We start from the raw sequence: 23,571 nt of genomic DNA on the forward strand, positions 1-23,571 counted from the left end.
GAGGGTCAGTACTGAGAGAGTGCTGCACTGTCGGAGGGTCAGTAGTGAGAAGTGTGCAGCACTGTCGGAGGGTCAGTACTGAGAGAGTGCTGCACTGTCAGAGGGTCAGTACTGAGAGAGTGCTGCACTGTCGGAGGGTCAGTACTGAGAGAGTGCTGCACTGTCGGACGGTCAGTGGTGAGAGAGTGCTGCACTGTCGGAGGGTCAGTACTGAGAGAGTGCTGCACTGTCGGAGGGTCAGTACTGAGAGAGTGCTGCACTGTCGGAGGGTCAGTACTGAGAGAGTGCTGCACTGTCGGAGGGTCAGTACTGAGAGAGTGCTGCACTGTCGGAGGGTCAGTACTGAGAGAGTGCTGCACTGTCGGAAGGTCAGTACTGAGGGAGTTCTGCACTGTCGGACGGTCAGTAGTGAGAGAGTGCTGCACTGTCGGAGGGTCAGTTCTGAGGGAGTGCCGCACTGTCGGCCATTCAGTAGTGAGAGAGTGCCGCACTGTCAGAGGGTCAGTACTGAGAGAGTGATGCACTGTCGGAGGGTCAGTACTGAGAGAGTGATGCACTGTCGGAGGGTCAGTACTGAGAGAGTGATGCACTGTCGGAGGGTCAGTACTGAGAGAGTGATGCACTGTCGGAGGGTCAGTACTGAGAGAGTGATGCACTGTCGGAGGGTCAGTACTGAGGGAGTTCTGCACTGTCGGACAGTCAGTAGTGAGAGAGTGCTGCACTGTCGGAGGGTCAGTACTGAGAGAGTGATGCACTGTCGGTGGGTCAGTACTGAGGGAGTTCTGCACTGTCGGACAGTCAGTAGTGAGAAGTGTGCTGCACTGTCGGAGGGTCAGGACTGAGAGAGTGATGCACTGTCCGACGGTCAGTACTGAGAGAGTGCTGCACTGTCAGAGGGTCAGTACTGAGAGAGTGCTGCACTGTCGGAGGGTCAGTAGTGAGAAGTGTGCTGCACTGTCGGAGGGTCAGTGCTGGGGGAGTGCTGCACTGTCGGAGGGTCAGTACTGAGAGAGTGATGCACTGTCGGAGCGTCAGTACTGAGAGAGTGCTGCACTGTCGGAGCGTCAGTACTGAGAGAGTGCCGCACTGTCGGAGGGTCAGTACTGAGGGAGTGCTGCACTGTCGGACGGTCAGTAGTGAGAGAGTGCTGCACTGTCGGAGGGTCAGTTCTGAGGGAGTGCCGCACTGTCGGCCATTCAGTAGTGAGAGAGTGCCGCACAGTCAGAGGGTCAGTACTGAGAGAGTGATGCACTGTCGGAGGGTCAGTACTGAGAGAGTGATGCACTGTCGGAGGGTCAGTACTGAGAGAGTGATGCACTGTCGGAGGGTCAGTACTGAGGGAGTTCTGCACTGTCGGACAGTCAGTAGTGAGAGAGTGCTGCACTGTCGGAGGGTCAGTACTGAGAGAGTGATGCACTGTCGGTGGGTCAGTACTGAGGGAGTTCTGCACTGTCGGACAGTCAGTAGTGAGAAGTGTGCTGCACTGTCGGAGGGTCAGTACTGAGAGAGTGCTGCACTGTCGGAGGGTCAGTAGTGAGAAGTGTGCTGCACTGTCGGAGGGTCAGTACTGACAGAGTGCCGCACTGTCGGAGGGTCAGGGCTGGGGGAGTGCCGCACTGTCGGAGGGTCAGTACTGAGAGAGTGATGCACTGTCGGAGCGTCAGTACTGAGAGAGTGATGCACTGTCGGAGCGTCAGTACTGAGAGAGTGCCGCACTGTCGGAGGGTCAGTACTGAGGGAGTGCTGCACTGTCGGACGGTCAGTAGTGAGAGAGTGCTGCACTGTCGGAGGGTCAGTACTGAGAGAGTGCTGCACTGTCGGAGGGTCAGTACTGAGAGAGTGCTGCACTGTCGGAGGGTCAGTACTGAGAGTGCTGCACTGTCGGAGGGTCAGTACTGAGAGAGTGCTGCACTGTCGGAGGGTCAGTACTGAGGGAGTGCTGCACCTTCGGAGGGTCAGTACTGAGAGAGTGCTGCACCGTCGGAGGGTCAGTGCTGAGAGAGTGCTGCACTGTCGGAGGGTCAGTACTGAGGGAGTGCTGCACCTTCGGAGGGTCAGTACTGAGGGAGTGCTGCACTGTCGGAGGGTCAGTACTGAGAGAGTGCTGCACCGTCGGAGGGTCAGTACTGAGAGAGTGCTGCACTGTCGGAGGGTCAGTACTGAGAGTGCTGCACTGTCGGAGCGTCAGTACTGAGAGTGCTGCACTGTCGGAGGGTCAGTACTGAGGGAGTGCTGCACTGTCAGTGGGTCAGTACTGAGGGAGTTCTGCACTGTCGGAGGGTCAGTACTGAGGGAGTGCTGCACTGTCGGAGAGTCAGTACTGAGGGAGTGCTGCACTGTCGGAGGGTCAGTACTGAGGGAGTGCTGCACTGTCGCCGGGTCAGTACTGAGGGAATGCTGCACTTTCGGAGGGTCAGTACTGAGGGAGTGCTGCAATGTCGGAGGATCAGTATTGAGGGAATGTTGCACTGTCGGAGGGTCAGTAATGAGGGAGCACCAGACGGTAGGAGGGTCAGTACTGAGGGAGTGCTGCACTGTCGGAGGGTCAGTACTGAGGGAGTGCTGCACTGTCGGAGGGTCAGTACTGAGGGAGTGCTGCAATGTCGGAGGATCAGTATTGAGGGAATGTTGCACTGTCGGAGGGTCAGTCATGAGGGAGCACCGGACGGTCGGAGGGTCAGTACTGAGGGAGTGCTGCACTGTCGGAGGGTCAGTATTGGGGGAGTGCTGCACTGTCGGAGGGTTAGTACTGAGAGAGTGCTGCACTGTCGGAGGGTCAGTACTGAGGGAGTGCCGCACTGTCGGAGAGTCAGTACTGAGGGAGGGCCGCACTGTCGGAGGGTCAGTACTGAGGGGGTGCCGCACTGTCGGAGGGTCAGTACTGAGAGAGTGCTGCACTGTCTGAGGGTCAGTACTGAGAGAATGCTGCAATGTCGGAGGGTCAGTACTGAGGGAGTGCTGCACTGTCAGAGGGTCAGTACTGAGGGAGTGCTGCACTGTCGGAGCGTCAGTGCTGAGGGAGTGCTGCACTGTCTGAGGGTCAGGACTGAGAGAGTGCTGCACTGTCTGAGGGTCAGGACTGAGAGAGTGCTGCACTGTCTGAGGGTCAGGACTGACAGAGTGCTGCACTGTCTGAGGGTCAGGACTGACAGAGTGCTGCACTGTCTGAGGGTCAGGACTGACAGAGTGCTGCACTGTCTGAGGGTCAGGACTGAGAGAGTGCTGCACTGTCTGAGGGTCAGGACTGAGAGAGTGCTGCACTGTCTGAGGGTCAGGACTGAGAGAGTGCTGCACTGTCTGAGGGTCAGGACTGAGAGAGTGCTGCACTGTCTGAGGGTCAGGACTGAGAGAGTGCTGCACTGTCTGAGGGTCAGGACTGAGAGAGTGCTGCACTGTCTGAGGGTCAGGACTGAGAGAGTGCTGCACTGACTGAGGGTCAGGACTGAGAGAGTGCTGCACTGTCTGAGGGTCAGGACTGAGAGAGTGCTGCACTGTTGGAGGGTCAGTACTGAGGGAGTGCTGCACTGTCAGAGGGTCAGTACTGAGGGAGCGCCACATTGATGGAGAGTCAGTACTGAGGAAGCACCACACTGATGGAGGGTCAGTACTGAGAGAGTGATGCACTGTCGGAGGGTCAGTACTGAGGGAGTTCTGCACTGTCGGACAGTCAGTGGTGAGAAGTGTGCTGCACTGTCGGAGGGTCAGTACTGAGGGAGTTCTGCACTGTCTGACAGTCTGTAGTGAGAAGTGTGCTGCACTGTCGGAGGGTCAGCACTGAGAGAGTGATGCACTGTCCAACGGTCAGTACTGAGAGAGTGCTGCACTGTCAGAGGGTCAGGACTGAGAGAGTGCTGCACTGTCGGAGGGTCAGTAGTGAGAAGTGTGCAGCACTGTCGGAGGGTCAGTACTGACAGAGTGACGCACTGTCGGAGGGTCAGTGCTGGGGGAGTGCCGCACTGTCGGAGGGTCAGTACTGAGAGAGTGATGCACTGTCGGAGCGTCAGTACTGAGAGAGTGCTGCACTGTCGGAGCGTCAGTACTGAGAGAGTGCTGCACTGTCGGAGCGTCAGTACTGAGAGAGTGATGCACTGTCGGAGGGTCAGTACTGAGGGAGTTCTGCACTGTCAGACAGTCAGTAGTGAGAAGTGTGCTGCACTGTCGGAGGGTCAGTACTGAGAGAGTGCTGCACTGTCGGAGGGTCAGTACTGAGAGAGTGCTGCACTGTCGGAGGGTCAGTACTGAGAGAGTGCTGCACTGTCGGAGGGTCAGTACTGAGAGTGCTGCACTGTCGGAAGGTCAGTACTGAGGGAGTTCTGCACTGTCGGACGGTCAGTAGTGAGAGAGTGCTGCACTGTCGGAGGGTCAGTTCTGAGGGAGTGCCGCACTGTCGGCCATTCAGTAGTGAGAGAGTGCTGCACTGTCGGAGGGTCAGTACTGAGAGAGTGATGCACTGTCGGTGGGTCAGTACTGAGGGAGTTCTGCACTGTCGGACAGTCAGTAGTGAGAAGTGTGCTGCACTGTCGGAGGGTCAGGACTGAGAGAGTGATGCACTGTCCGACGGTCAGTACTGAGAGAGTGCTGCACTGTCAGAGGGTCAGTACTGAGAGAGTGCTGCACTGTCGGAGGGTCAGTAGTGAGAAGTGTGCTGCACTGTCGGAGGGTCAGTGCTGGGGGAGTGCTGCACTGTCGGAGGGTCAGTACTGAGAGAGTGATGCACTGTCGGAGCGTCAGTACTGAGAGAGTGCTGCACTGTCGGAGCGTCAGTACTGAGAGAGTGCCGCACTGTCGGAGGGTCAGTACTGAGGGAGTGCCGCACTGTCGGACGGTCAGTAGTGAGAGAGTGCTGCACTGTCGGAGGGTCAGTACTGAGAGAGTGCTGCACTGTCGGAGGGTCAGTACTGAGAGAGTGCTGCACTGTCGGAGGGTCAGTACTGAGAGAGTGCTGCACTGTCGGAGGGTCAGTACTGAGGGAGTGCTGCACTGTCGGAGGGTCAGTACTGAGGGAGTGCTGCACTGTCGGAGGGTCAGTACTGAGGGAGTGCTGCAATGTCGGAGGATCAGTATTGAGGGAATGTTGCACTGTCGGAGGGTCAGTCATGAGGGAGCACCGGACGGTCGGAGGGTCAGTACTGAGGGAGTGCTGCACTGTCGGAGGGTCAGTATTGGGGGAGTGCTGCACTGTCGGAGGGTTAGTACTGAGAGAGTGCTGCACTGTCGGAGGGTCAGTACTGAGGGAGTGCCGCACTGTCGGAGAGTCATTACTGAGGGAGGGCCGCACTGTCGGAGGGTCAGTACTGAGGGGGTGCCGCACTGTCGGAGGGTCAGTACTGAGAGAGTGCTGCACTGTCTGAGGGTCAGTACTGAGAGAATGCTGCAATGTCGGAGGGTCAGTACTGAGGGAGTGCTGCACTGTCAGAGGGTCAGTACTGAGGGAGTGCTGCACTGTCGGAGCGTCAGTGCTGAGGGAGTGCTGCACTGTCGGAGGGTCAGTACTGAGAGAGTGCTGCACTGTCTGAGCGTCAGTACTGAGAGAGTGCTGCACTGTCTGAGGGTCAGGACTGAGAGAGTGCTGCACTGTCTGAGGGTCAGGACTGAGAGAGTGCTGCACTGTCTGAGGGTCAGGACTGAGAGAGTGCTGCACTGTCTGAGGGTCAGGACTGAGAGAGTGCTGCACTGTCTGAGGGTCAGGACTGAGAGAGTGCTGCACTGTCTGAGGGTCAGGACTGAGAGAGTGCTGCACTGTCTGAGGGTCAGGACTGACAGAGTGCTGCACTGTCTGAGGGTCAGGACTGAGAGAGTGCTGCACTGTCTGAGGGTCAGGACTGAGAGAGTGCTGCACTGTCTGAGGGTCAGGACTGAGAGAGTGCTGCACTGTCTGAGGGTCAGGACTGAGAGAGTGCTGCACTGTCTGAGGGTCAGGACTGAGAGAGTGCTGCACTGTCTGAGGGTCAGGACTGAGAGAGTGCTGCACTGTCTGAGGGTCAGGACTGAGAGAGTGCTGCACCGTCTGAGGGTCAGGACTGAGAGAGTGCTGCACTGTCTGAGGGTCAGGACTGAGAGAGTGCTGCACTGTCTGAGGGTCAGGACTGAGAGAGTGCTGCACTGTCTGAGGGTCAGGACTGAGAGAGTGCTGCACTGTCTGAGGGTCAGGACTGAGAGGCTGCTGCACTGTCTGAGGGTCAGGACTGAGAGAGTGCTGCACTGACTGAGGGTCAGGACTGAGAGAGTGCTGCACTGTCTGAGGGTCAGGACTGAGAGAGTGCTGCACTGTTGGAGGGTCAGTACTGAGGGAGTGCTGCACTGTCAGAGGGTCAGTACTGAGGGAGCGCCACATTGATGGAGAGTCAGTACTGAGGAAGCACCACACTGATGGAGGGTCAGTACTGAGAGAGTGATGCACTGTCGGAGGGTCAATACTGAGGGAGTTCTGCACTGTCGGACAGTCAGTAGTGAGAAGTGTGCTGCACTGTCGGAGGGTCAGTACTGAGGGAGTTCTGCACTGTCTGACAGTCAGTAGTGAGAAGTGTGCTGCACTGTCGGAGGGTCAGTACTGAGGGAGTTCTGCACTGTCGGACAGTCTGTAGTGAGAAGTGTGCTGCACTGTCGGAGGGTCAGCACTGAGAGAGTGATGCACTGTCCAACGGTCAGTACTGAGAGAGTGCTGCACTGTCAGAGGGTCAGTACTGAGAGAGTGCTGCACTGTCGGAGGGTCAGTAGTGAGAAGTGTGCAGCACTGTCGGAGGGTCAGTACTGACAGAGTGACGCACTGTCGGAGGGTCAGTGCTGGGGGAGTGCCGCACTGTCGGAGGGTCAGTACTGAGAGAGTGATGCACTGTCGGAGCGTCAGTACTGAGAGAGTGCTGCACTGTCGGAGCGTCAGTACTGAGAGAGTGCTGCACTGTCGGAGCGTCAGTCCTGAGAGAGTGATGCACTGTCGGAGGGTCAGTACTGAGGGAGTTCTGCACTGTCAGACAGTCAGTAGTGAGAAGTGTGCTGCACTGTCGGAGGGTCAGTACTGAGAGAGTGATGCACTGTCCGACGGTCAGTACTGAGAGAGTGCTGCACTGTCAGAGGGTCAGTACTGAGAGAGTGCTGCACTGTCAGAGGGTCAGTACTGAGAGAGTGCTGCAGTGTCGGACGGTCAGTGGTGAGAGAGTGCTGCACTGTCGGAGGGTCAGTACTGAGAGAGTGCTGCACTGTCGGAGGGTCAGTACTGAGAGAGTGCTGCACTGTCGGAGGGTCAGTACTGAGAGTGCTGCACTGTCGGAAGGTCAGTACTGAGGGAGTTCTGCACTGTCGGACGGTCAGTAGTGAGAGAGTGCTGCACTGTCGGAGGGTCAGTTCTGAGGGAGTGCCGCACTGTCGGCCATTCAGTAGTGAGAGAGTGCCGCACTGTCAGAGGGTCAGTACTGAGAGAGTGATGCACTGTCGGAGGGTCAGTACTGAGAGAGTGATGCACTGTCGGAGGGTCAGTACTGAGAGAGTGATGCACTGTCGGATGGTCAGTACTGAGGGAGTTCTGCACTGTCGGACAGTCAGTAGTGAGAGAGTGCTGCACTGTCGGAGGGTCAGTACTGAGAGAGTGATGCACTGTCGGTGGGTCAGTACTGAGGGAGTTCTGCACTGTCGGACAGTCAGTAGTGAGAAGTGTGCTGCACTGTCGGAGGGTCAGGACTGAGAGAGTGATGCACTGTCCGACGGTCAGTACTGAGAGAGTGCTGCACTGTCAGAGGGTCAGTACTGAGAGAGTGCTGCACTGTCGGAGGGTCAGTAGTGAGAAGTGTGCTGCACTGTCGGAGGGTCAGTGCTGGGGGAGTGCTGCACTGTCGGAGGGTCAGTACTGAGAGAGTGATGCACTGTCGGAGCGTCAGTACTGAGAGAGTGCTGCACTGTCGGAGCGTCAGTACTGAGAGAGTGCCGCACTGTCGGAGGGTCAGTACTGAGGGAGTGCTGCACTGTCGGACGGTCAGTAGTGAGAGAGTGCTGCACTGTCGGAGGGTCAGTACTGAGAGAGTGCTGCACTGTCGGAGGGTCAGTACTGAGAGAGTGCTGCACTGTCGGAGGGTCAGTACTGAGAGTGCTGCACTGTCGGAGGGTCAGTACTGAGAGAGTGCTGCACTGTCGGAGAGTCAGTACTGAGAGAGTGCTGCACTGTCGGAGGGTCAGTACTGAGAGAGTGCTGCACTGTCGGAGGGTCAGTACTGAGAGTGCTGCACTGTCGGAGGGTCAGTACTGAGGGAGTTCTGCACTGTCAGACGGTCAGTAGTGAGAGAGTGCTGCACCGTCGGAGGGTCAGTACTGAGAGAGTGCTGCACTGTCGGAGGGTCAGTACTGAGGGAGTGCTGCACCTTCGGAGGGTCAGTACTGAGAGAGTGCTGCACCGTCGGAGGGTCAGTACTGAGAGAGTGCTGCACTGTCGGAGGGTCAGTACTGAGGGTGTGCTGCACCTTCGGAGGGTCAGTACTGAGGGAGTGCTGCACTGTCGGAGGGTCAGTACTGAGAGAGTGCTGCACCGTCGGAGGGTCAGTACTGAGAGAGTGCTGCACTGTCGGAGCGTCAGTACTGAGAGTGCTGCACTGTCGGAGGGTCAGTACTGAGGGAGTGCTGCACTGTCAGTGGGTCACTACTGAGGGAGTTCTGCACTGTCGGAGGGTCAGTACTGAGGGAGTGCTGCACTGTCGGAGGGTCAGTCCTGAGGGCGTGCTGCACTGTCGGAGGGTCAGTACTGAGGGAGTGCTGCAGTGTCGGAGTGTCAGTACTGAGGGAGTGCCGCACTGTCGGAGGGTCAGTACTGAGGGAATGCCGCACTTTCGGAGGGTCAGTACTGAGGGAATGCCGCACTTTCGGAGGGTCAGTACTGAGGGTGTGCTGCACTGTCGGAGGGTCAGTACTGAGGGAATGCTGCACTTTCGGAGGGTCAGTACTGAGGGAGTGCTGCACTGTCGGAGGGTCAGTACTGAGGGAGTGCTGCACTGTCAGAGGGTCAGTACTGAGGGAGTGCGGCACTGTCGGAGGGTCAGTACTGAAAGAGTGCTGCACTGTCGGAGGGTCAGTACTGAGGGAGTGCCGCACTGTTGGAGGGTCAGTACTGAGGGAGTGCCGCACTGTCGGAAGGTCAGTACTGAGGGAGTGCCGCACTGTCGGAGAGTCAGTACTGAGGGAGTGCTGCACTGTCGGAGGGTCAGTACTGAGGGAGTGCTGCACTGTCGCCGGGTCAGTACTGAGGGAATGCTGCACTTTCGGAGGGTCAGTACTGAGGGAGTGCTGCACTGTCGGAGGGTCAGTACTGAGGGAGTGCTGCAATGTCGGAGGGTCAGTACTGAGCGAGTGCTGCAATGTCGGAGGATCAGTATTGAGGGAATGTTGCACTGTCGGAGGGTCAGTAATGAGGGAGCACCGGACGGTCGTAGGGTCAGTACTGAGGGAGTGCTGCACTGTCGGAGGGTCAGTATTGGGGGAGTGCTGCACTGTCGGAGGGTTAGTACTGAGAGAGTGCTGCACTGTCGGAGGGTCAGTATTGAGGGAGTGCCACACTGTCGGAGAGTCAGTACTGAGGGAGGGCCGCACTGTCGGAGGGTCAGTACTGAGGGGGTGCCGCACTGTCGGAGGGTCAGTACTGAGAGAGTGCTGCACTGTCTGAGGGTCAGTACTGAGAGAATGCTGCAATGTCGGAGGGTCAGTACTGAGAGTGCGCCACACTGTCGGAGGGTCAGTGCTGGGGGAGTGCCGCACTGTCGGAGGGTCAGTACAGAGGGAGCATTGCACTGTCGGCAGGTCAGTACTGAGGGAGTGCTGCACTGTCGGAGGGTCAGTACTGAGGGAGTGCTGCACTGTCGGAGGGTCAGTACTGAGGGAGTGCTGCACTGTCGGTCAGGACTGAGGGAGTGCTGCACTGTCGCCGGGTCAGTACTGAGGGAATGCTGCACTTTCGGAGGGTCAGTACTGAGGGAGTGCTGCACTGTCGGAGGGTCAGTACTGAGGGAGTGCTGCACTGTCGGAGAGTCAGTACTGAGGGAGTGCTGCACTGTCGGAGGGTCAGTGCTGAGGGTGTGCCGCACTGTCGGAGGGTCAGTTCTGAGGGAGTGCCGCACTGTCGGCCATTCAGTAGTGAGAGGGTGCCGCACTGTCAGAGGGTCAGTACTGAGAGAGTGATGCACTGTCCGACGGTCAGTACTGAGAGAGTGCTGCACTGTCAGAGGGTCAGTACTGAGAGAGTGCCGCACTGTCGGAGGGTCAGTGCTGGTGGAGTGCCGCACTGTCGGAGGATCAGTACTGAGAGAGTGATGCACTGTCGGAGCGTCAGTACTGAGAGAGTGCTGCACTGTCGGAGCGTCAGTACTGAGAGAGTGCCGCACTGTCGGAGGGTCAGTAGTGAGAGAGTGCTGCACCGTCGGAGGGTCAGTACTGAGAGAGTGCTGCACTGTCGGAGGGTCAGTACTGAGGGAGTGCTGCACCTTCGGAGGGTCAGTACTGAGAGAGTGCTGCACCGTCGGAGGGTCAGTACTGAGAGAGTGCTGCACTGTCGGAGGGTCAGTACTGAGGGAGTGCTGCAATGTCGGAGGATCAGTATTGAGGGAATGTTGCACTGTCGGAGGGTCAGTCATGAGGGAGCACCGGACGGTCGGAGGGTCAGTACTGAGGGAGTGCTGCACTGTCGGAGGGTCAGTATTGGGGGAGTGCTGCACTGTCGGAGGGTTAGTACTGAGAGAGTGCTGCACTGTCGGAGGGTCAGTACTGAGGGAGTGCCGCACTGTCGGAGAGTCAGTACTGAGGGAGGGCCGCACTGTCGGAGGGTCAGTACTGAGGGGGTGCCGCACTGTCGGAGGGTCAGTACTGAGAGAGTGCTGCACTGTCTGAGGGTCAGTACTGAGAGAATGCTGCAATGTCGGAGGGTCAGTACTGAGGGAGTGCTGCACTGTCAGAGGGTCAGTACTGAGGGAGTGCTGCACTGTCGGAGCGTCAGTGCTGAGGGAGTGCTGCACTGTCGGAGGGTCAGTACTGAGAGAGTGCTGCACTGTCTGAGCGTCAGTACTGAGAGAGTGCTGCACTGTCTGAGGGTCAGGACTGAGAGAGTGCTGCACTGTCTGAGGGTCAGGACTGAGAGAGTGCTGCACTGTCTGAGGGTCAGGACTGAGAGAGTGCTGCACTGTCTGAGGGTCAGGACTGAGAGAGTGCTGCACTGTCTGAGGGTCAGGACTGACAGAGTGCTGCACTGTCTGAGGGTCAGGACTGAGAGAGTGCTGCACTGTCTGAGGGTCAGGACTGAGAGAGTGCTGCACTGTCTGAGGGTCAGGACTGAGAGAGTGCTGCACTGTCTGAGGGTCAGGACTGAGAGAGTGCTGCACTGTCTGAGGGTCAGGACTGAGAGAGTGCTGCACTGTCTGAGGGTCAGGACTGAGAGAGTGCTGCACTGTCTGAGGGTCAGGACTGAGAGAGTGCTGCACTGTCTGAGGGTCAGGACTGAGAGAGTGCTGCACTGTCTGAGGGTCAGGACTGAGAGAGTGCTGCACTGTCTGAGGGTCAGGACTGAGAGAGTGCTGCACTGTCTGAGGGTCAGGACTGAGAGGCTGCTGCACTGTCTGAGGGTCAGGACTGAGAGAGTGCTGCACTGACTGAGGGTCAGGACTGAGAGAGTGCTGCACTGTCTGAGGGTCAGGACTGAGAGAGTGCTGCACTGTTGGAGGGTCAGTACTGAGGGAGTGCTGCACTGTCAGAGGGTCAGTACTGAGGGAGCGCCACATTGATGGAGAGTCAGTACTGAGGAAGCACCACACTGATGGAGGGTCAGTACTGAGAGAGTGATGCACTGTCGGAGGGTCAGTACTGAGGGAGTTCTGCACTGTCGGACAGTCAGTAGTGAGAAGTGTGCTGCACTGTCGGAGGGTCAGTACTGAGGGAGTTCTGCACTGTCTGACAGTCAGTAGTGAGAAGTGTGCTGCACTGTCGGAGGGTCAGTACTGAGGGAGTTCTGCACTGTCGGACAGTCTGTAGTGAGAAGTGTGCTGCACTGTCGGAGGGTCAGCACTGAGAGAGTGATGCACTGTCCAACGGTCAGTACTGAGAGAGTGCTGCACTGTCAGAGGGTCAGTACTGAGAGAGTGCTGCACTGTCGGAGGGTCAGTAGTGAGAAGTGTGCAGCACTGTCGGAGGGTCAGTACTGACAGAGTGACGCACTGTCGGAGGGTCAGTGCTGGGGGAGTGCCGCACTGTCGGAGGGTCAGTACTGAGAGAGTGATGCACTGTCGGAGCGTCAGTACTGAGAGAGTGCTGCACTGTCGGAGCGTCAGTACTGAGAGAGTGCTGCACTGTCGGAGCGTCAGTCCTGAGAGAGTGATGCACTGTCGGAGGGTCAGTACTGAGGGAGTTCTGCACTGTCAGACAGTCAGTAGTGAGAAGTGTGCTGCACTGTCGGAGGGTCAGTACTGAGAGAGTGATGCACTGTCCGACGGTCAGTACTGAGAGAGTGCTGCACTGTCAGAGGGTCAGTACTGAGAGAGTGCTGCACTGTCAGAGGGTCAGTACTGAGAGAGTGCTGCAGTGTCGGACGGTCAGTGGTGAGAGAGTGCTGCACTGTCGGAGGGTCAGTACTGAGAGAGTGCTGCACTGTCGGAGGGTCAGTACTGAGAGAGTGCTGCACTGTCGGAGGGTCAGTACTGAGAGTGCTGCACTGTCGGAAGGTCAGTACTGAGGGAGTTCTGCACTGTCGGACGGTCAGTAGTGAGAGAGTGCTGCACTGTCGGAGGGTCAGTTCTGAGGGAGTGCCGCACTGTCGGCCATTCAGTAGTGAGAGAGTGCCGCACTGTCAGAGGGTCAGTACTGAGAGAGTGATGCACTGTCGGAGGGTCAGTACTGAGAGAGTGATGCACTGTCGGAGGGTCAGTACTGAGAGAGTGATGCACTGTCGGATGGTCAGTACTGAGGGAGTTCTGCACTGTCGGACAGTCAGTAGTGAGAGAGTGCTGCACTGTCGGAGGGTCAGTACTGAGAGAGTGATGCACTGTCGGTGGGTCAGTACTGAGGGAGTTCTGCACTGTCGGACAGTCAGTAGTGAGAAGTGTGCTGCACTGTCGGAGGGTCAGGACTGAGAGAGTGATGCACTGTCCGACGGTCAGTACTGAGAGAGTGCTGCACTGTCAGAGGGTCAGTACTGAGAGAGTGCTGCACTGTCGGAGGGTCAGTAGTGAGAAGTGTGCTGCACTGTCGGAGGGTCAGTGCTGGGGGAGTGCTGCACTGTCGGAGGGTCAGTACTGAGAGAGTGATGCACTGTCGGAGCGTCAGTACTGAGAGAGTGCTGCACTGTCGGAGCGTCAGTACTGAGAGAGTGCCGCACTGTCGGAGGGTCAGTACTGAGGGAGTGCTGCACTGTCGGACGGTCAGTAGTGAGAGAGTGCTGCACTGTCGGAGGGTCAGTACTGAGAGAGTGCTGCACTGTCGGAGGGTCAGTACTGAGAGAGTGCTGCACTGTCGGAGGGTCAGTACTGAGAGAGTGCTGCACTGTCGGAGGGTCAGTACTGAGAGTGCTGCACTGTCGGAGGGTCAATACTGAGGGAGTTCTGCACTGTCAGACGGTCAGTAGTGAGAGAGTGCTGCACCGTCGGAGGGTCAGTACTGAGAGAGTGCTGCACTGTCGGAGGGTCAGTACTGAGGGAGTGCTGCACCTTCGGAGGGTCAGTACTGAGAGAGTGCTGCACCGTCGGAGGGTCAGTACTGAGAGAGTGCTGCACTGTCGGAGGGTCAGTACTGAGGGAGTGCTGCACCTTCGGAGGGTCAGTACTGAGGGAGTGCTGCACTGTCGGAGGGTCAGTACTGAGAGAGTGCTGCACCGTCGGAGGGTCAGTACTGAGAGAGTGCTGCACTGTCGGAGCGTCAGTACTGAGAGTGCTGCACTGTCGGAGGGTCAGTACTGAGGGAGTGCTGCACTGTCAGTGGGTCACTACTGAGGGAGTTCTGCACTGTCGGAGGGTCAGTACTGAGGGAGTGCTGCACTGTCGGAGGGTCAGTCCTGAGGGCGTGCTGCACTGTCGGAGGGTCAGTACTGAGGGAGTGCTGCAGTGTCGGAGTGTCAGTACTGAGGGAGTGCCGCACTGTCGGAGGGTCAGTACTGAGGGAATGCCGCACTTTCGGAGGGTCAGTACTGAGGGAATGCCGCACTTTCGGAGGGTCAGTACTGAGGGTGTGCTGCACTGTCGGAGGGTCAGTACTGAGGGAATGCTGCACTTTCGGAGGGTCAGTACTGAGGGAGTGCTGCACTGTCGGAGGGTCAGTACTGAGGGAGTGCTGCACTGTCAGAGGGTCAGTACTGAGGGAGTGCGGCACTGTCGGAGGGTCAGTACTGAAAGAGTGCTGCACTGTCGGAGGGTCAGTACTGAGGGAGTGCCGCACTGTTGGAGGGTCAGTACTGAGGGAGTGCCGCACTGTCGGAAGGTCAGTACTGAGGGAGTGCCGCACTGTCGGAGAGTCAGTACTGAGGGAGTGCTGCACTGTCGGAGGGTCAGTACTGAGGGAGTGCTGCACTGTCGCCGGGTCAGTACTGAGGGAATGCTGCACTTTCGGAGGGTCAGTACTGAGGGAGTGCTGCACTGTCGGAGGGTCAGTACTGAGGGAGTGCTGCAATGTCGGAGGGTCAGTACTGAGCGAGTGCTGCAATGTCGGAGGATCAGTATTGAGGGAATGTTGCACTGTCGGAGGGTCAGTAATGAGGGAGCACCGGACGGTCGGAGGGTCAGTACTGAGGGAGTGCTGCACTGTCGGAGGGTCAGTATTGGGGGAGTGCTGCACTGTCGGAGGGTTAGTACTGAGAGAGTGCTGCACTGTCGGAGGGTCAGTATTGAGGGAGTGCCACACTGTCGGAGAGTCAGTACTGAGGGAGGGCCGCACTGTCGGAGGGTCAGTACTGAGGGGGTGCCGCACTGTCGGAGGGTCAGTACTGAGAGAGTGCTGCACTGTCTGAGGGTCAGTACTGAGAGAATGCTGCAATGTCGGAGGGTCAGTACTGAGAGTGCGCCACACTGTCGGAGGGTCAGTGCTGGGGGAGTGCCGCACTGTCGGAGGGTCAGTACAGAGGGAGCATTGCACTGTCGGCAGGTCAGTACTGAGGGAGTGCTGCACTGTCGGAGGGTCAGTACTGAGGGAGTGCTGCACTGTCGGAGGGTCAGTACTGAGGGAGTGCTGCACTGTCGGAGGGTCAGGACTGAGGGAGTGCTGCACTGTCGCCGGGTCAGTACTGAGGGAATGCTGCACTTTCGGAGGGTCAGTACTGAGGGAGTGCTGCACTGTCGGAGGGTCAGTACTGAGGGAGTGCTGCACTGTCGGAGAGTCAGTACTGAGGGAGTGCTGCACTGTCGGAGGGTCAGTGCTGAGGGTGTGCCGCACTGTCGGAGGGTCAGTTCTGAGGGAGTGCCGCACTGTCGGCCATTCAGTAGTGAGAGGGTGCCGCACTGTCAGAGGGTCAGTACTGAGAGAGTGATGCACTGTCCGACGGTCAGTACTGAGAGAGTGCTGCACTGTCAGAGGGTCAGTACTGAGAGAGTGCCGCACTGTCGGAGGGTCAGTGCTGGTGGAGTGCCGCACTGTCGGAGGATCAGTACTGAGAGAGTGATGCACTGTCGGAGCGTCAGTACTGAGAGAGTGCTGCACTGTCGGAGCGTCAGTACTGAGAGAGTGCCGCACTGTCGGAGGGTCAGTAGTGAGAGAGTGCTGCACCGTCGGAGGGTCAGTACTGAGAGAGTGCTGCACTGTCGGAGGGTCAGTACTGAGGGAGTGCTGCACCTTCGGAGGGTCAGTACTGAGAGAGTGCTGCACCGTCGGAGGGTCAGTACTGAGAGAGTGCTGCACTGTCGGAGGGTCAGTACTGAGGGAGTGCTGCACCTTCGGAGGGTCAATACTGAGGGAGTGCTGCACTGTCGGAGGGTCAGTACTGAGAGAGTGCTGCACCGTCGGAGGGTCAGTACTGAGAGAGTGCTGCACTGTCGGAGGGTCAGTACTGAGAGAGTGCTGCACTGTCGGAGGGTCAGTACTGAGAGTGCTGCACTGTCGGAGGGTCAGTACTGAGGGAGTGCTGCACTGTCATTGGGTCAGTACTGAGGGAGTTCTGCACTGTCGGAGGGTCAGTACTGAGGGAGTGCTGCACTGTCGGAGGGTCAGTACTGAGGGCGTGCTGCACTGTCGGAGGGTCAGTACTGAGGGAGTGCTGCACTGTCGGAGGGTCAGTACTGAGGGAGTGCTGCACTGTCGGAGGGTCAGTACTGAGGGAGTGCTGCACTGTTGGAGGGTCAGTACTGAGGGTGCTGCACTGTCGGAGGGTCAGTACTGAGGGACTGCTGCACTGTCGTAGCGTCAGCACTGAGGGAGCACTGCACTGTCGGAGGATCAGTACTGAGGGAGCACTGCAGTGTCGGAGGGTCAGTACTGAGGGAGTGCTGCACTGTCGGAGGGTCAGTACTGAGGGAGTGCTGCACTGTCGGAGGGTCAGTACTGAGAGAGGGTCAGTGTTTTGGATGAGATGTTAAAGCAAGGCCCTATGTGCCTGTGTGTTGGATGTAGAAGATGCCAGGGCCACTATGAAGGAGAGCTGGGGAGTTCTCCGCAGTGATCTCAGGCCAGGATTTATCCCTCCACCAACATCACTGAAATTACTGATCTGTTCATCAGCAGATTACATAGAAACATAGAAAATAGGAGCAGGAGTAGGCCATTCAGCCCTGTTCTGCCATTCAAAAAGATCATGGCTGATTGTCTAATTCAGTTTCCTGTTCCCACTTTCTCCCCATATCCCTTGATCCCTTTGGCATTAAGAAATATATCTATCTCCTTCTTAAATATATTTAATGACTTGGCCTCCGCTGCCTTGTGCGGTAGACAATTCCACAGGTTCACCACCCTCTGAGTGAAGAAATTTCTCCTCATCTCGGTTCTAAATGGCTTGCCCCGTATCCTGAGACTGTGACCCCTGGTTCTGGATTCCCTAGCCATCGGGAACATCCTCCCTGCATCTAGTCTGTCCAGTCCTGTTCGAATTTTGTACGTTTCTACGAGATCCCCTCTCATTCTTCTAAACTCTAGTGAATATAGGCCTAGTCATCCCAATCTCTCCTCATATGTCAACAGTCTAGTAAATGTTCTTTGCACTCCCTCCAAGGTAAGAACATCCTTCCTCAGATAAGGAGACCAAAACTGCACACAATATTCCAGATGTGGTCTTAGCAAGGTCTTGTATAACTGCAGTAAGACATCCTTGCTCCTGTACTCGAATCCTCTTGCAATGACAGGTGTACAAGGACACCCAGGTCTCGTTGCACCTCCCCCTTTCCCAATCTATCACCATTCAGATAATCTGCCTTTCTGTTTTTACAACCAAAATAGATAACCTCACATTTATCCATGTTATACTACATCTGCCATGCATTTGCCCACTCACACAACTTGTCCAAATCACATTGGAGCCTCTTTTCATCCTCCTCACAACTCACTTTCCTCCCTAGCTTTGTGTCGTCTGCATACTTGGAAATGTTACATTTAGTTCCCTCATCAAGGTCATTAATATATATTCTGAATAACTGCGGCCCAAACACTGATCCCTGCGGTACCCCACTAGTCACTGCCTGCCACTTGGAGAAAGACCCGTTTATTCCTACTCTCTATTTCCTGTCTGTCAACCAATTCTCAATCTATGCCAGTATATTACCCCCAATCCCATGTGCTTTAATTTTGCACACTAACCTCTTACGTGGGACCTTATCAAAAGCCTTCTGAAAATCCAAATACACCACATCCACTCGTTCTCCCTTATCTATTCTATTAGTTACACCTTCAAAAAACTCCAGTAGATTTGTGTAGCATTTCCCTTTCATAAACCCATGCTGACTTTGCCCAATCCCGTTTATGCTTTCCAGATGTTCTGTTATCATATCCTTTATAATAGACTGTAGCATTTTCCCCACTACTGATGTAAGGCTAACTGGTCTGTAATTCCCTGTTTTTCCTCTCCCTCCTTTTTTAAATAGTGGGGTTACATTTGCCATCCTCCAGTCTGTAGGAACTGCTCCAGAGTCTATAGAATTTTGGAAGATGATCACCAATGCATCCACTATTTCCAGGGCCACTTCCTTTCGTACTCTGGGATGTAGATTATCAGTCCCTGGGGATTTGTCAGCCTTTAACCCCATTAATTTCCCTCGCACTTCTTTTTTTTCCACTAACACTCATTTCCTTCTGTTCCTCCCTCTCATTAGACCCTTGGTTCCCTATCATAGAAACATAGAAAATAGGAGTAGGCTATTTGGCCCTTCGAGCCTGCTCCGCCATTCATTATGATTGGCTGATCATCCAACTCAGTAACCTGTTCCCGCTTTTGCCCCATACCCTTTGATACCTTTAGACCCAAGAGCTATATCTAACTCCTTCTTGAAAACATACAATGTTTTGGCCTCAACTGCTTTCTGTGGTAGCGAATTCCACAGGTTCACCACTCTCTGGGTGAAGTAATTTCTCCTCACCTCAGTCCTGAAAGGTTTACCCAGTATCCTTAGACTATGACCCCTAGTTCTGGACTCCCCCACCATCGGGAACATCCTTCCTGCATCCACCCTGTCAAGTCCTGTTAGAATTTTATAAGTTTCTATGAGATCCCCCCTCACTCTTCTGAACTCCAGCGAATATAATCCTAAACGACTCAATCTCTCTTCATACGTCAGTCCTGTCATCCCAGGAATCAGTCTGATAAACCTTCGCTACACTCCCTCTATAGCAAGAACATCCTTCCTCAGATAAAGAGACCAAACTGCACACAATATTCCAGGTGTGGCTTCACCAAGTCCCTGTATAATTGCAGTAAGACATCCCTGCTCCTGTACTCTAATCCTCTCGCTATGAAGGCCAACATACCATTTGCCTTTTTTACCGCCTGTTGCACCTACATGCTTACCTTCAGTGACTGGTGTACGAGAACACCCAGGTCTCGCTGCATATTCCCCTCTCTCAGTTTATAGCCATTCAGATAATAATCTGTCTTCCTGTTTTTGCTACCAAAGTGGATAACCTCACATTTATCCACATTATACTGCATTGCTGGTATGATATTTGTGTCCTTTGTGAAGACAGAACCAAAGTATACATTTAGTTGGTCAGCCATTTCTTTATTCCCCATAATAAATTCCCCTGTTTCTGACTGTCAGGGATCTACATTTGTCTTCACCAATCTCTTGCTGTTTGTGGGATCTTGCTGTGCTCAGATTGCATTCTAGCACCTGACCACTGGCTGGGAGGCTCAGCCAACACAGGGTGTTTTAGTCATTCGGCTAGTTAGTGAACTCCGGCTGCTTCTCCCCACTATTACTAGTTATGCTAGTTTAGTTTTGGGTAACCCGGTCACCTCGGTCCGCCGGTACAGGGTGGCCTCCCCGAAGGCGCCTCTGCCCAGGATCTTCACCGGGATATAGTGCACCTCCCCGGCCTCGCTCAGCAAGCTGTCCCCGGGCTCCGCGGCCACCCGACCGGCCTCGCTGCCGAACTCCGAGCTCAATGATGCCAAGTGCCGCTCGAATGCGTTCAGCTCCATGGCGACGGCGACGGCGACGGCCTGGGGACTCCGGCCGGACTCAACACAGCCTGCAGCCCGAGGCCCCGCCACAGCGCCCCCTGCCGCTGGGAGGTCAGCACTGACATCCCGCCACAGCGCCGCTCGATGGTGGGAGGTCAGCACTGACATCCCGCCACAGCGCCGCTCGATGGTGGGAGGTCAGCACTGACAGCCCGCCGCAGCGCCGCTCGATGGTGGGAGGTCAGCACTGACAGCCCGCCGCAGCGCCGCTCGGTGGTGGGAGGTCAGCACTGACAGCTCGCCGCAGCGCCGCTCGATGGTGGGAGGTCAGCACTGACAGCTCGCCGCAGCGCCGCTCGATGGTGGGAGGTCAGCACTGACAGCCCGCCACAGCGCCGCTCGATGGTGGGAGGTCAGCACTGACATCCCGCCACAGCGCCGCTCGATGGTGGGAGGTCAGCACTGACAGCCCGCCACAGCGCCGCTCGATGGTGGGAGGTCAGCACTGACAGCCCGCCACAGCGCTGCTCGATGGTGGGAGGTCAGCACTGACAGCCCGCCGCAGCGCTGCTCGATGGTGGGAGGTCAGCACTGACAGCCTGCCAGCGCCGCTCCATGGTGGGAGGTCAGCACTGACAGCCTGCCAGCGCCGCTCGATGGTGGGAGGTCAGCACTGACAGCCCGCCAGCGCCGCTCGATGGTGGGAGGTCAGCATTGACAGCCCGCCAGCGCCGCTCGATGGTGGGAGGTCAGCACTGACAGCCCGCCAGCGCCGCTCGATGGTGGGAGGTCAGCACTGACAGCCCGCCAGCGCCGCTCGATGGTGGGAGGTCAGCACTGACAGCCCGCCACAGCGCCCCTGCTGCTGGGAGGTCAGCACTGACAGCCCGCCACAGCGCCTCTCGATGTTGGGAGGTATTTTTTGTTCGTTTGGTACGCTGCCACCTTATTTAGTGTTGCCAGAAACATTCTTAGTCTGTAGTTAAAGATTAATCTTTATTGCATTATATCTATTGCATCAATGCATCTGCAGCGAGGCCTGGACAACGTATGCCAGCCAAGAGCGACGTCTCAATTCATTCCATCTTCGCTGCCTCCGGAGAATACTTGGCATCAGGTGGCAGGACCGTATCTCCAACACAGAAGTCCTTGAAGCGGCCAACATCCCCAGCTTGTACACACTACTGAGTCAGCGGCGCTTGAGATGGCTTGGCCATGTGAGCCGCATGGAAGATGGCAGGATCCCCAAAGACACATTGTACAGCGAGCTCGCCACTGGTATCAGACCCACCGGCCGTCCATGTCTCTGCTATAAAGACGTCTGCAAACGCGACATGAAATCCTGTGACATTGATCACAAGTCGTGGGAGTCAGTTGCCAGCATTCGCCAGAGCTGGCGGGCAGCCATAAAGACAGGGCTAAATTGTGGCGAGTCGAAGAGACTTAGTAGTTGGCAGGAAAAAAGACAGAGGCGCAAGGGGAGAGCCAACTGTGCAACAGCCCCAACAAACAAATTTCTCTGCAGCACCTGTGGAAGAGTCTGTCACTCCAGAATTGGCCTTTATAGCCACTCCAGGCGCTGCTTCACAAACCACTGACCACCTCCAGGCGCGTATCCATTGTCTCTCGAGATAAGGAGGCCCAAAGAAGAATTATCTATTTCCACTCCACACTAGCCTGTGAGACTCCTCCACAATGCATCTGCAGTGTCTCTCACATGTGATCTCTTATGTAAGATGTATTCTTTACACTGTCTCAAGATTAACCATTTCAGAACCTCATACTCCAGGAGGATCACAGTGACCGGCCCAGGACAGAGCTCCTAGGCCTAGGATGCTCACAATGGGACCGTGCAGGCTTTGGGCCCCACCATTCCCTCCACCTTCTACAGGCCGTGAAACACAATGACTTCAGTTGGCCCTCAGGCAGCACCCCCCCACCCCCCCCCACCATGCAGCTCAGTGCGAGGCCTGAGCTTTGGCCTTGTGGGAGTGGCACGGGCTGCCCAGCACACCTGCTCCCAGACAACCAATGCCCAGCCTGGTGCCAGGGAGTCAGACTGCCCCAGCAACTGCTGAGACATCACACGTTTCAGCTCCTATAGGTTGACCTAAGCCATGGGGGCCTCTTGCGTTCCCACAGCCCCATCCCCTAAACATGGGCAGCAGAGTTTTGGAACACCTCAAGTTTACATAGAGTAGAATAAGGGAGACTGGCAAGGAGTGTGTTGGAATGGTCAAGTCTAGAGGTAACAAAGGCATGGATGAACTTTCAGCAGCAAATGAACTGAGACGAGGTGGAGTCGGGTGATGTTACTGAGGTGGAATAATTGAACTTAGTGATGGCACGGTTGTGGTCAAAAGCTTATCTTGGGGTCAAATATAACACCAAGGTTGCAAACAGTCTGGTTGAGCCTGAGACAATGGACAGGGAGAGAGAGAGGGAGTCAGTAGTTGGGGAATGGAGTTTGTAGCAGGGATCAAAGACAATGGCTGAATTCTTCATAATATTTGGTTGGAGGAAATTTCTGCTCATCCAGTACTGGATGTCGGACAAACAGTCTGACAATTTAGCAACAGTGGAGGATTTGCGAGTGGTGGTGGTGAGGTAGAACTGAGTATCGTCAGTGTACACGGAGAAACTGCCACTGTGTTTTCAGATGATGTCACCAAGGGACAGCATGTAGATGAGATACAGGAAGGGACCACGGATAGATCCTTGGGGGACACCAGAGGTAACTGTGAAGGGAAGCCATTGCAAGTGAATCTGTGGCTATGATTAGATAGATAAGAATGGAACCAGGCGAGAGCAGACCCACCCAGCTGAACGACAGTAGAGAGGCATTGGATGAAGATGGTGTGGTCAACCATATTATCATACAGGCCCACCACCTGCCAAGAATGAGGCACATATTATTTCACCATATGAACATTAAAGCTTAAAATTGTTGCTGGGAAGAAAAGAGGGCCTATCACAAGGAATTGCCAGACCCCTCGCCGGAAAGACCTTTTTTGCATACTAGCAGACAGTGTTGGAACAAAGGACCCAGTCTCTGCTTCTCCAATGCACAGAAGACCTGTTCAGACCAGTTTAGTCACATGACTAACTGGTGGAGTTTTTTGAATTTGAACTTGCCACAGAGTTTTAAAACTCAGAAAGCTCTTTGCTCCTGGACTGAAAAGATCTCTCTCCTGTTTGCTCCCATCTCTTTCTCACAGAACTGAAGAACCATTGAAGACACATGAACGCCAAGAGAGAAAAATCTCCGACAGTGAACAAGATTGAAGAAGAATACTGGGCCCCAATGAAATGCAAGACTACCTATAATCAAGGACTACAGTGAGCTCGAAGCACAGTAAAAACCCTCTTCAGAGATTGCCTCAAACTTTTTTACTTTAATTTTCTTCTCTTTCTGTCTCTATTTTGCATGTGTATATCGTGTATGTATGCTAGTGTGGGGCGCGGCGTGTATCCGGAGGCGTTAACTGAGTTAGAGTTTAAGTTTAAGGTTTAATAAATTTCGCTTTTCTTCTTTAAGCCTAAGGAAGCCTGTTTGTGCTCATTTCTTTGCCTTATAATTAGAAAGCAGTGAGCAAGTATTCACCAAGGGGGAGCTAAAACACAGAGTGTTTCAAAATTAAACCCTGCTACAATAAGACCAGGCGAAGACTAAAAGGGAACCCTAGACACCTTTCTCACCTGGTTGTTTCAGTGTCAAAGACTGCAGACAGGTCGAGAAGGACAAGGAGGGATAGTTTACCTTTGTCACAGTCACACAGGATGTATTTGTGACTTTGATAAGAGCTGTTTCAGCACAGCGGCGGGGAGGAAATGTTATTGCAATGATTCAAACATGGAATTGCAGGAAAGATGGGCGTAGATTTTGGAATCCACAATGCATTCAAGAACTTTGCAGGGGAAAGGGAGGTTGGAGACTGTCCAGTAGTTTGTAAAGGACAGAGGAATCGAGGGTTGTTTTTTTAGGATGGGTGACGACAGCAGATTTGAAGGAGAAGGGGACAGAACCCGAGCAA

The 23,571-nt window shown here is 55.4% G+C and overlaps 1 protein-coding gene across 1 annotated transcript in view; it reads right to left on the reverse strand.

Annotated features, from left to right (window-relative positions):
• Positions 1–19,620, reverse strand: part of LOC137359868 (serine/threonine-protein kinase Nek9) — a 156,547-nt gene extending 136,927 nt beyond the window's left edge. The window contains exon 1 of the mRNA XM_068025549.1: positions 19,370–19,620. Within this exon, the coding sequence (XP_067881650.1) occupies positions 19,370–19,555 (186 nt within the window). The 5' untranslated portion in view covers positions 19,556–19,620. The remainder of the gene's footprint in view (positions 1–19,369) is intronic.
• Between the last annotated feature and the right edge of the window lie 3,951 nt (positions 19,621–23,571).

Source organism: Heterodontus francisci, unplaced genomic scaffold (assembly GCF_036365525.1).
Source record: "Heterodontus francisci isolate sHetFra1 unplaced genomic scaffold, sHetFra1.hap1 HAP1_SCAFFOLD_724, whole genome shotgun sequence".
Lineage (NCBI taxonomy): Eukaryota > Metazoa > Chordata > Chondrichthyes > Heterodontiformes > Heterodontidae > Heterodontus > Heterodontus francisci.